Below are 13,182 nucleotides of genomic sequence, written 5' to 3' on the forward strand. Positions count from 1 at the left end.
GAAATACCCTTTTCTTGTGTTTTGTTTTCCCTCTGCACAAAGTAGGGTCTTCCTTGAAAGAGACTCGGAGCGCTGTCGTGTTTGCATCTGGTCTGGAAGGCCACCTAGTGACACAACCGTGCAGGAGAAAATGCACAACCCTGTTTGAGTTGCGATTTCTTTTTTCTTAGTCGATTTAAATGATCTTGCTACACTCAAGCATGGCCTTGGGGGTTTGTTGCTATTCCCTCAAGTGGTATTTCAAAAATTTTAGAGTATATTTTGATTTCTTAAGAACAGATGGGGTTTATTTGAGACGGGAGCATGCAATTAATCCCTGCTAGGAAAGAAACAATTTTTTGTGCAGAATGGTGGTAGATAGACACCTGAGCAGATCTGTCACAAACACAGTGTCACTCTCCTGACCAGTTATCGGAGCCAAATGTATCCAGCGGTTGTGATCCCCTGCCTTCCATGGTACAAACCAACCCCAGGTGGGTGCCTGGGGCCATGACATCTCTGCAATTAAAATGTAAAATTCTGCTTTGTTTTCATCACAGCTCACCTTGGATGGGTGGCACTGGGTGAATAAGCAATGAGCAGAGCTGTCAGTTCCTACTCAAGCAGTAAATACAGTAAAAAACAAGCAGAAAGTCACCGCCACTCCCGCTGCCAGCAAGAAGACATGTTTTGGGGGGTAACTCAGGGGGTCTCTGCTTCTCCCACACCATGGCTAGCACTGCACCTGCTGTACGCCCTCCGCTCAGCCGTCAGGACTGGGATCCACCGCTGCAGACATTGAGGTTGAAGAAGTCCCCTCAGCTGCTGGCAACCTGGGGTAAAACGACATGGTGCCTGAGGTCCGAAGGGGCTCCCTGGAGGAACAAATGAGGAATGGGGACACAGACACACATGCGCGCTGGCAGCACAGTTGCTGGACAGGGATGAGCACCCAAGCATGGGGTAACGTGGCAGGTGGATGGGAAGTGCAAAGGTGACAGGGCCCAACGACCCTGTGTGGATGTAGGCGTTGGAGGCTCGCCAGGAGGACGGGCGCGCAGCCCCTGTGGGCTTTGGGGCGAGAAGGCCTCACAGGGCGCTGAGGGGGCTCCTGCGGTGCCCACCGGGGCTGCACCCCCCTCAGAAGCGGGGCCCCGCGGGGGACCGTGGGCAGCCGCACGCCCGTGAGGAGCCGACGCCGTGGGCGCCCCAGACCCGTAAGGGGAGCTCAGGGCTTCTCGGAGAGGCGCCCCCGGCCGCCCCGGGGCTTACTCTCGGCTGAGGCACCTGAGGCGCCGGCGCCCGCGGCGCGGCCACTCCCCGGCGGGGCGCGGGCGGTGCCTGCCCGCTCCGGGGCGCCCGGAGCGCGGCGGCGGCGGCGGGTGGAAACCGCGTCCCGGCAGTGCTGAGCCCTGCCCGGCCCCGCTCCGCTTCGCTCCATGGAGGCGGCCAACGGGGCCCTGCCCGAGGGCGCGGCGGGGGCCTCCCGCGGCAGCGCGGCCGCCCCGTCGGGCAAGAAGGAGGTGAAGGTGGTGATCGTGGGGGACGGCGGCTGCGGGAAGACGTCGCTGCTGATGGTGTACGCCAAGGGCTCCTTCCCCGAGGTGAGCGGGCCTGGCCTGCCCGGGGCGCGGAGGGGCCGCGACCGCCCGGCAAAGCGGCCGGTGCTGGCTGCGACCTGCTTGTCCCTCGCTAGACCTGCTTCTCCTCCCTTTGCAGCAATACGCGCCGTCCGTCTTCGAGAAGTATACTACCAGCGTTACGGTGGGGAAAAAGGAGGTCACCCTGAATTTGTACGATACCGCAGGTAAGGGTGGTTTCAGTTTTTTATTTTTTCACAGGCACTTTCCATTTTCACAATCCCAAAACTGCACGAGGCGGTTTATGTGTGGCTGCTGGGATGGGACCAGCCTGGGACTAGGCCCAAACGCAGCCCCCGGGTTTTAGTAATTTCAGGTAAATAAGCAGAAACTGCTTTTACTGGTGTAAAATGCTGCTCCTGTGAATGCACCCGTATTTCTGTTCCAGCAGCTTTGGCTGTGTAAACTTAAACCAGACTGATACTTGAAGACTGTAAAACTGGACATATTTTCAAATTGTTTTTCTACTAGCTTACTTTTAGCATGTTATTGCAGTTAAGACTGATAGAGTTTAAAGAACAAACAAAACAACAACCGTTACCTTTTGCATGCATAAAAATGTGCCTTCCAGAAAAAAAAAAAAAAGGGTCACTTGCCTAATGGCAGTTCTAGCCGTGGACTCGTTCATTATTTTAACAGCCCAGTTTATTAAGAAAATCATACCAAATAGCAAACATATCTGAAGGTATTAAACCCCATTCCCAGATGCAAAGCATAACACATTCAACCAGGAAAATATTTTAATCTCCTGCCATGTGTGATCAAACAGCAAAAAAGGCTTGTTTGTGTTCAAAATAAAAAGGCTGTAGCAGTGAAAGCTATTTGAAAATGCTGGTAGTTTGTTCAGGTTCATTTCAGGAACTTGTGAAATGGTTTGCATTCAACGTCATTCAAAGTTCCTAGACTCTGTTATCCAGCTGTGTTCCTAAACGAACCCTAAAATTGACACGTGCTCTCTTTCAGCTCAGCATAAATCATCTGTTCCAGTTCAAGCCTGTGGAGTTGTTCCAAATTTACACCGAGACAAATAAGAACCGAATGCAGTCTATAATTGTTTTCTAATAGCAATAAGATACACTTACCTTATTGTATACTGTACCTGATATCGGAATAATTTTAAACGTTTTTACTCTAAAAGTGATTTTTATTGATAATCTTTACTGCAGCATAGTAAGATCCTGAGTACCCAGTTTGCCAATATATCTTCTTGTGTTGATATTACTGTTCTCGAGTACAGTGATTTGGATAACGTAGCTTCTACCTAATGGCAAAGCTTTTGTGTTTAAGTCTTAGAGGAAGAGAGAAGGGCTGAAATCTAGCATGAGCAACCAAAGAGAGCCTTCCTTAATATAGTGTGTTGGCACAAAGAACTTGCCACAGTGAACTTGTTAAGTTTTTATGCTTGTTTGCTGTCAGTGTGGAATTTTTGCCTGTCACACAGTTCTTGATACTTGGCCAGCTCCCATTTGAAATCACCATGCTGCAGCTTCCAGCATTTGCCTTTGAAGTCTCTTCCAGGCTTTAAGGAACATGGGCTGGATGCAGAAATGGCGATAGGTAGGGCAAGTTCAGTATTGCAGCACTAGACTCTTGCAAGCCTGACGTAAGTGCCCAGCTCCTTGTGTCACGCAGAGAGTTCAGCTCTGTGCAAGACCTACAGCCACCAGCAGCTCAGAGAATGCTCACTAAACCCGGTGCTGGTGACTTGTCTTACCCCGTTTCCTTGTTCATGCATGTAACTTTAGCAGAAAGTGCCTACTCTTCCACATTTAGTTCACAGCTATAAATACTGTCTTGGACCAAAGCACTGCCCCGTTGAAGAACAGAGCGGGGCATATTTTGTGTCTCATAAGAAACTTTGGGAAGTGGAGATAGCTAGTTGGCAGAGCACTTTACCATGAAAGAGCAGTTGCTTTCCATCTCTCATCTGGAAACCTTGAAACCCAACATGTTTCACCTCCCAAAACAGCGTCATGGCCACCGGGCTACAAGTGCTAGAGGCTGCTGACACTTGGCTCCTCCCTTCCTGTTAAATGGCTTTTGGTTTGCATGAGACATGTTCAGATTATCAGGTGCAAAGAAAGGTGGGACACTGCCACTGCAGTTAAGGCATTTGCTTCCGAGGGGGAAAGACTTGAGTTTTGGTTCTGTTTCAAAGCTGCTTATGTAGTTCTGTAAGTTACAGATCTGTGTCATACTCTGTAATTCAAGCAGCTTTTCATCCTCTTTCTGAAGCTGGAAGTTATGCTAGAGGAAGAGCTCACTTGAACACACGCTTTAATTCCATCCTGTTTTTAATAATGCAAAACTGATGTTGAGTTCCTTAAGGGTTAGATTAGGACAAAGAGTTGCATCCTGTCCTCTAAGTTCAAGTAGTGCAGTAAGAGAAGAGCAAGGGGAGTGTCCAGTTCAGGAGACAAGACAGGTCCTGTACCTCTGTCACGTGGATGCAGCATGGGAGATGCAGTTTCAGTTCAGCATTTCACTATGTTGACTTGCTTCTGTCATATCATGCAGCAGCAGCTCATTAAATTCCTCTCTCAGCCGTGTGATGATGCTCTGGGGTGGGTGTACAGCAGCAATTGCAGCTTAAAGAGGAGACTAAACATAACTTACTGGAAGTACAGTGGATTAACAGCATAGCATATTGGCCAAATTTTATGAATCATCTGACTTACTGAACTGCTTGAGTTGGTCTTGCTCTTCTCTAAAATACTAAGACAGCTTTACACTTGTGTTTTGCTTCTCAGTCTGAAAGGTTCCCAAATCATTCAGATTATCATAAAATCATTTAAATGCGATCAAAAGGATGTAAAACCATTTCTGAGGTGCCATGTAGCAGTGTAGGGGAGAAGGCAAAGCTATTCTTCTAAAAAGTGTCACTAGATCTTCATGATGCACCCACTGCAGAAGAAGCTTGGATATTTTTAGGATCTTGCTAAGAGCAACACTAAATAGAGCTGCATGTACTTCAGTGTCATGGGAAGGTAAAGGACAGGTTCAGCTCTATCGGCTGTTTAAAGTTAGAAGGATTCTTTGTATTGTCAAGTCCTGTGCAGCTTGAGACTTTGAGCTTGACCTACTTACTGAAGGAGAAGGACACAAAGTGCCTAAGAATCAAACATTTCAAGCTACAAAAAGTTTTTTTTTTCTTGACATGAATTTCGGTAACAAATGAAATTAATGAGTTAGTCTAAAATATGCTAGAGTAACAATTTTTTGTGAGACTTTTGTACTATGCTACTCTGTCTTCCTCACCAGAGACACCTCTTGCTGTTGCAGGAAGTTGGTGGTATAAATACGCAATGCGTAAAGGCTTTGTAATATCACTTTTCTCATCTGCAAACAGGCTTTGCCGCTGCTTATTCAATTAAAAGTTTCTGTCTCTTGCTGTGCTCGATAGAGGCAAAGGCATTAAGAGGTAAATTAACTCTAATTTTTTACATACTGAGGGAGCAGTGTTGATGCTTTAGCTGCAGTTCAGGCACAAGGTTCAATTTCTGATGCTGTTTAGTGCAGGAGTTTCTCTGACCAAAGAGAAGAGCTCTTCTGGACTGGGGAAGGCGGGGGAGGAAGTAATGCCTCATCATTGTGGGTGCTCGCTCTGACTGGCAGGAAGCACACGCAAAGCCTCCAGTGGGGTTTTCAGGTCTGTAATGACAGATGCACAGCAGTCTGAGGCCTTAAGAGAAATTTTAGAAGCTGGTATATGAAAGAATAATTTTTTGTACCTTTGAAAGGGAGGATGTGCCTGAGGGAGACAAAAAACCCCAACTTTTTAATTGAAGTGTGCTTCCCCTGCACCCCAAGTGTCCTCCTCTACTTGTTTTATCCATGCCAAGAATGCCTCTTTCCCAATTTTTTTTAAACTGATTAGTAAAAAAAACATAGCTGGCAAGCTAATAACCATGCTATTCCCATGGAGCCTGCAGAATAACAAATAAAACAGCATTGGGTGCATTTCTGTGTGCCTGTGAGGGCACACCATTGCATGGTTCTATGTCAGTCCTAAACCACGAGTGTGGGGTATTACAGACAACGTGTGGCCGTACATAGGAAGTGGTTGGCTGGTCTGGACAGGGTGGCAGGATATTACATTCTTCCTTACCTATAGGCAGCTGGTGGTGATGGACAGCGCTGCTGTACGTTAGGACAGCACATACTGGTAAACTCCTAGGCTGGCAAGTCTTGACTCTCATCATTGATCCTCTCCTGTCAATGACAGCGGCTGCTGAGCTCCTTTATGGACTGAGCAACGCACAGGCTGACACGTGTTGGGTGGTGAACTGGTGAAGAGCAGACAAAGGGGAACATGCATGTGAAACCAAGACCTGTGGTTTCATTTCTTCCCCCGTTCATCCTCAACCATCACCTGAGGCCCCACCTCACCATAGGGCCCTGACTGCAGTGATGTGGGTTACACAGCATGTCACAGAGGCACGCAGGAGTGAGGTCTTTGCAAAGAATTAGCAAAATATTGGTGAATTCAGCTGGACAGAGTTTTTCCTTTAAAAAAAAAACAAACAGGGTCTCTGATGCTACAATGAATTGAGGAAGGCAGAGGAGAGTCACAGATATGCTCACATGTAGGCATATAGTTGACCAGTTCTTCCACAGCATGCTACTTGTTAACTGGGGAAAGAAAACAGCTACCCATGCTTGAGGAAGCACACTTGGGGCCTTTGCGTATACGTTCAGTTACTGCTTGGGTTCAGCCCTGTTCTTTCATTTTAAAACTCTTTTACTGGAAGACCTGCATCTGTGCCAAAGTAGCTCTGACCACAGACTGAGCAGCTTTACAGAGAAAAAGTCTCCCAGACCCTTTCTTGCATTTCATCAGCAGCATTTAAGGATGGGGCAGGAAGGGGATTGTTTGCAGTGACAGGGACATTGATGTTTAGACACAGCTTGATCCAGGTCCTGTTAAATCCTCAACAACCAAAGAACTGCATCTGCGCTTTAAAAAAATGTTTCTTCTCCTTCCAAGTGAGCGCTGCAATCATCCAACCATAATACAAGTTAAGCAATTACCATCTAACCTTCCCCCTGTGGTCTCTATGCTATACCTCGTTCTGCACTCTGTATGTGAAATTCCAAATATGCATGGAGCCACCCACATTTTATACAGCAGCATTTTATCATGCATTTATTTTCTCAGTTTGCTTAAAAACCCATGGCTGCACTGCTGGTTTTGAAGATGAAGGTGCTGTTCACTAGAGCATATCTATAGTTTTTGATTTGCAATACAGCATATTTGTGTCACACCATTGAAGAAACCTCTTCCAGGAGAGTATGGTTACCCCATCCAGGAGAGTATGGTTTTAGCTGTATGTTCTGATTCCAAGCAAGCAAACATGTTTATTTCAAGGGGACAGTCCTGTCTGCCTCACAAATTGCCAGCAATAATTCGGGAGGACCTTTTGATTTTACAAGCTATATTGGTAGAAGCTCAGAGGCATGAACTTGAAAGGGAAAAATCATACACAGCACATAACACTGGAGGAAGTTAGGAAGAAAACAAAGTTTGGCACCTGATATATTTAATGCATTTAGAAGATTATCTCAGCAACAAAATGGTAAATTGGCTGCAAACAAGTAGGTGGATCTGGGAGAGTAAGAAGGGCTAAGCAATAGTCTTTGCTCTGAATGTTTATACAACACGCATAATTTTATCAATTGTCTATTATTTCTAGATTAAACACTGAGGGATTGATCCTTCTTTGTCCTGCACTTCCCCCACAGAGCATGCTGCTCTTGGGGGATCTCAAATACAGAGTGGTTCAAACCCAAGATTCCGATTTTACAGACATCTCAGGCAAACTGAGTAATGGCTTATTCAGTAGGATTTGCCTTGTAATAACCTGTATCTCGATCCATTGGTTAAATTGACGGGGGGAGGGGACAGGGGGGGACACACAACACACAAAGTATTGTAGAATTCTTGGCCTTCTGATATCTGCATTTCTTCAGATTGCGGCTGTGGACAAGCATGTTGGGTAGAGTGATAAATATGTGACTTGGGACTGAGCCAGGTGCCAGGGCAGGAATTATTGGTGTAAAGTTGGGGCACACTGAAATTTTCAGCATCCCTTCATCTGAAATATCTGTACAAAGATTTGAGATGTATAAATTCCCTGTAGGGCAGTTTCTGGATTGTGTGTATATTGTGGTGATCATGGTAAGGAATGGCATTCCAAGCTCTCATTTGGAAAATTCGGTGCATCAGAGACATACCTGATTCCAGGGAAAGCATTCAGGGGGCAAATAGCTCTTCCACAGAAATCATGGTTTCTTCCATGGTACTTAATAAAGTCTCTGAAAAAGTTGCAAATGAAAGACTGGGTTTTTTTCCCTGAGCTGTCAACTCTACCTGGTAATTATTGCTTTCTTGAACTTCATCTCTCAAAGCAAGACACCTTTAGACCCTAGCATGGCAAATACTGCTAAGTCACATGTACGGCAAGGGGAAGAGTACAGGTCTGAAGCAAATTAGCTTCCTCTTGTCAGATCACATACTAGACTATCCCTAATCAGAAGCATGACAAATCCTCTGCTCTTCCAAAATTCAGCAGCGTCCCTAAGATCTGCTGTGTAGTCCTGCTTCAAAGACTACTTGAGCCTGGCTTATGTTGCAACATGTTTTGTGAAATCACATGTGTGCTGCTACAGTGAGCAGCGGTGCTAAAGGCATACTGCTAATAGCTGCTTCCTCTCAGCTCGCTGAGTGGAAAACTTGCTTCTCCCAGCCAAGATTTTTACTTCAGCCGTCACATCTAGCAAATATGGTGTTTCTTCTCACAGCATCGCATGCAGAAATGTATTTGGGAGAATGGAACCACTGCCAAATTGCAAATGTTTTAATCAATATCTGTCAAATTCCTTTTGCTGATTTTGCTTGTGAGCAGCAACTTGGCAATTAGAACTACTTGCAAGTACTTAGAAGTTGGACAAAGCAGGCTTTTTATTAAAACTTGCCAATGACATGTTTTCTATTCTAAAGCATCACTTTTGTCAGTGAAGAGGAATCTCCTGCACTTAACGGAAGGAATTCTACAAGTATGGAAAGCTTTCAGTCTATGCAATTATAGTACTGTTGGTTTTGATCTCAAGTACATATCTTTAACATGCAGTATGATGGAGAACATGTAAAGACAGATTTCTTTTACCCAAAACATGCTCTGTGTTTCAGGCCAGGAAGACTATGATCGGCTACGACCGCTCTCTTACCAGAACACAAACGTCGTGTTAATTTGTTACGATGTCATGAACCCCACTAGCTATGATAATGTAGCATCTAAGGTAAGAGACTTTCATAATTGCTTCAACCTTTTAAATTAATTACCTACGCCTGATATATGGCAGGATGTCAGATTAAAAAAGCTGATGCTTTTAGCATCCTGTACCCTGGGCATGTAGATGCACAGATCACTCATCATTCACTGAGCTGCAGGTCACAGACCTTAGACCTGGAGCTCACCTCTCCGTGGCTCATAAGCACTCAGAACGGGGGTTGACTCTGCAGGACACTAAAATCACAAACCAGTGGTGAAATCACTGCTTCTGTAAGGATGTCACAAAACCAAGATTCCACCCAGGCATTTAAGATTCAAGTCTGCTTCAATCACATGCATATTTAAATACAGGGGAGAGACATATAAGCAACCACTTGTTTGTACTAGGATTTCTGTAATCCCCCAAAGTAGAAATTAGCATTCCTGTACATAGCACCGGCAAAAGAAAGCAAGACTTGGTCCAGATTCTGCTCTTAAATATGACTTTAGAGGAGCTCTTCTGAATTTAAACAGATGTTAAGCATACACTTTGGCATAGCGGCAGGTGTTACAAAGCAACTGACTTTGGATAGGACTTAAATGTTTCTGTAACCTAAATAGCACATGTTGGGCCCCTACCACTATATTAATGACTTTCAAAACACTGAGATTGCAGGGTATATTAAATGCTGGTTCTGTTCCTTGGCTTTATTGTTTTGATTTGGGGTGGGGGGAAGCTAGATGTTAAAGTTTTGTTATTCTGCCATCAGTGGTATCCTGAAGTGAATCACTTCTGCCGAGGTGTCCCGCTCGTACTGATCGGCTGCAAGACAGACCTTCGGAAAGACAAAGAACAGTTGCGCAAACTCAGGGCTTCTAAGCAGGAACCCATTACTTACAACCAGGTAAATACAAGTGCATTTAAAGCAGTGTCCTCTTTACAAGAGATAAAGCACACTTAGTTCAACGGCATCATTGCTCACAAGTGCAATCACAGATACTCCAAAAGTCGGTGATCACAGTGTCCAGATAAAGAAATTATTGACAGTCAGCACTAACGGGTTTCTGTAAGTCGTTTATGGAAGTGGCCAAATTTTTGGTACCAAAGTACCACCCATTTTTAGTACCAAAGTAAAGAGAAATTTGAAGAGCATTTTGTATATCTTGCGATGTCTGGAAGGAAACTGCTAGCTATGCCTTCTAGGCTCATTACATCTCATTCTTTCTTTCACAGCTGAGTTATTACTGTTACAAATTTGTAAGCCTCAACAAGTTTGTTGGACTCCCTTCGTAATTTTTATTAGGATACGTTGCTCCCATCACTGGTACTTTGATTGGGATTGTGAGAAAGACTGGAGATGCTAGGTTACGCATTACAGGATTGATACACATTACAGGATTAAAAATACTGACCATTCTGGAAAAAATGTGTTTCGCAAACCCTATTTAAAAATAAATCCTTTCAATGACAATAGCAAAAACATCTGCAAGGCTTCTCTAACAAAAGAAACTTTTCTTTGAAGTCTCTAAAGTAATCTTAAAAAAAATGCGTATTATCTTTTCAATTTAGGTATTACAAAGCAGCGAGACTTGAAACTAGTGTTACAACACTGGCATAGCTGTCCCTGGTACAGGAGAAAGAGTCAGTGGTGGAACATTGTCCCACGTCATGCGAGACCCTTCTGCTCTAGTCTTCCCCCCACCCCTTTTTTCTTTAACTACAAAGCTGTCCTTCTCCTCTCATCTCAGAGCAAGAACAGCAGCTCTTGAACTGTTTGAGACACAAGTCCAGGGAACAAGGTTAAGTGTACTAAGATCTTGAATGCATCATTCCTTTTTCTAAACACCATGAAAAGAAACAGCAACTGCATCACCGCTAAACCATTCTGGGATTTTTAACTTGTGTTCCTTGTGCTCAAGATGAGATACCCATCCTGTTGCTTTGTGAACAGCTGTAGGTTGTCCCTCATTTGCATTAATAACTCCATCACCCTCACACAGGAGGTTCAGGGCAAGCAACAGACGCTTTTGGCAAGTCTGCTGAGGCCTCGTGCAATTAAATTCCAGGGCCCACATGATGTACAAACTTTGTCTCCTATGTGAGCCCTCCCACTTGGTTTTTCTCCCCTTACATATACACTACCTCAGTCTTTTACAGCCGGTGGCATCTCGAGTCACATGACGTGATGCTTCTGATCCCAGGCACAGAGGACCCGAACAGTATCTGCCAGTACTGCAGCTTGCAACAACTGGAAGGAGACAAACTTCGCTTAAATATGCTGGAGAAAAAGCCCCCTATAGAAGCTTAAGTGCTCAAGTGAACCCGCTCCCAAGGCTTATAATGAATAAATGCAGAGTTTGTGAGCTGTGGGTTGCAGACCTGGAATCACACTCCAGGGCTCACAAGCATTCAAATACTGAGGGCTGACAATGAAAGGATCACAAGCAAAGTAAGAAATCACTGTGTTTTGTCTGTAGTGATTTCGCGCAACCAGAATTGCATGCAAATATTCTAGATTCTGGTCTGTTCCCATTGCATGCATTTGGGTGAGGCTGAGAAACAGGCACCCATTTGTGCATATGAGGATTTCGGTCAAGCCGTTGTGATGCTCCAAAGCAAAAGTTAGGGTTCCTGCATGTGCACCAGCAAGACACGGGGTTAGATTCTGCTCTTGCATGTGACATTCAATGCTAAAGGTGACATCACGTAATAGTTAAGGTCAGGCCTGAAAAAAAAAATCCCCATGTAGTCATCTTATCCTCACTTGGGTATCCACCTCAGCATTTCTTTTAAACGAACTTAATACTGAGAATATTTTTATACTATCAGCAGTCAGCATCTCAGAGTCTCCGATGCAGTGAACTGTTAGGCCAGGCAGAGAGTTTATTACCAGTGCCACACGCTCTAGCACTATACTCAGAGGCAGCTCCTTTCTTCCTGACCTCATGACACAAAGACATACAAAATAATTCCCTTTCTTTCCTATCTCACCTTCCTTCTCTCATACCTTGGGTTTTACATCTTTTCTTACCTTTTGTTCTTTCCAGGGTGAAGCAGCTTGTCAGCAGATTAATGCAGAAGTTTATCTGGAGTGCTCAGCAAAATGTCGTGAAAACATAGAAAATGTTTTTAAAGAAGCAACAACCATTGCACTGAATGCCATGAAAAAAGCCAAGCGCCAAAAGAAACGGACAGTATGCTCAGTGTTATGATCTGGACTGGAAGAGAGCATTGACTGCACAAAAGCAAAGTGATTCCGATGTTAAGAACAGTGTAACTTTAAAGAACTTGTTATTTTCCTTACATCTTTATATTCCTAGAACAATTTTTATTTTAAAATTTTAATTATTTTTAGTATTTTTGCACTTTGTTGAACTGCTCTCAAAGTTTTCAAAGCTCTTTATCAAGGTTAACCAATGCTGCATGCCTTTGTCCATCTGGCTTTTGCTTCTAACTGCAAACGACCACCAGTTGCGTGTCAGACTCACTATTTAAATTGCAACAAACCATGACTGCTACTATATGACTTAAGTAGCGTGGGGTTTTTTCCCCCTGCAAAATAATTGTGGGATGTTATAGCTACAACATACTGTCTTTTTCAAGCAGAAAAGCTGAAAAACCACATCTTTTTAAAGGAAGTTGTGTTAGAGCAGCTTATCAGGCATCTTTGAAGGGACAGAAATGAAGTTCTGCCTTAACATTTTCAAATTAATTTATTTGGTGGCAGTGATACGAGTTAGCCTCCAGTTGCCCCCAGAGTGTGCAGACAGAGCATCCACTACTGCCCTTGTGCCACTGGGCCGGCTTCACAGAGCTGCTCCTTTAGAGGTCTCCTTGCAAGGCCTGTTACTGTAATAGAAAGTAGTATTTATCAATGGAAATACATCAGTTGCTCCAATTCAGAAATGGAATATCATGGAAAATACTTAATTTACAGCAGTCAGTAGAAGTACTCCAAGCAGTGTAATCTAAAGTCAGTTTTACAATAAACTTACATAGCTTATTTAAAACGTGACAGATGCAAATATGGGTGCATACTTGGGGAACTACTTAACTCATTTATTAACTGATAAAATAATCTCTACTGCTAGAAATTAAAATTTTCCCTTTTGTGATTGTGTCAGTTACCTGTTTAAGGACAAGGGATGCTACCACTGCACAACCTAGTACATGTGCCTCAAATCTTTTTTTTGCACATCCTCATGCAGCATGACCTCAGACTTCAGGAGCAATCACTCGTTGGTAGCCATCATAAACCAAATCCTTGACAGGGAAGGTTTCTGCAGTACAG

The 13,182-nt window shown here is 44.2% G+C and overlaps 1 protein-coding gene and 1 long non-coding RNA gene across 2 annotated transcripts; one reads left to right on the forward strand and one right to left on the reverse strand.

Moving 5' to 3' along the window:
* Window positions 1-83: 83 nt before the first annotated feature.
* On the forward strand, window positions 84-13,006 carry RHOF (ras homolog family member F, filopodia associated). The gene is made up of 5 exons (XM_064466134.1): window positions 84-1,583; window positions 1,699-1,786; window positions 8,809-8,918; window positions 9,661-9,795; window positions 11,939-13,006. Exons 1-5 carry the CDS (start codon window positions 1,419-1,421, stop codon window positions 12,101-12,103), a joined length of 663 nt encoding a protein of 220 aa, XP_064322204.1. The 5' UTR covers window positions 84-1,418; the 3' UTR covers window positions 12,104-13,006.
* Window positions 1,862-8,813, reverse strand: LOC135315797 (uncharacterized). Its single transcript, XR_010375280.1, has 3 exons — window positions 7,854-8,813; window positions 5,728-5,905; window positions 1,862-5,270 (listed from the first exon to the last, which is right to left on the reverse strand). It is a non-coding gene; the product is annotated as an uncharacterized LOC135315797 (long non-coding RNA).
* Window positions 13,007-13,182: the final 176 nt, after the last annotated feature.

This window comes from Phalacrocorax carbo, chromosome 15 (assembly GCF_963921805.1).
Source record: "Phalacrocorax carbo chromosome 15, bPhaCar2.1, whole genome shotgun sequence".
NCBI lineage: Eukaryota > Metazoa > Chordata > Aves > Suliformes > Phalacrocoracidae > Phalacrocorax > Phalacrocorax carbo.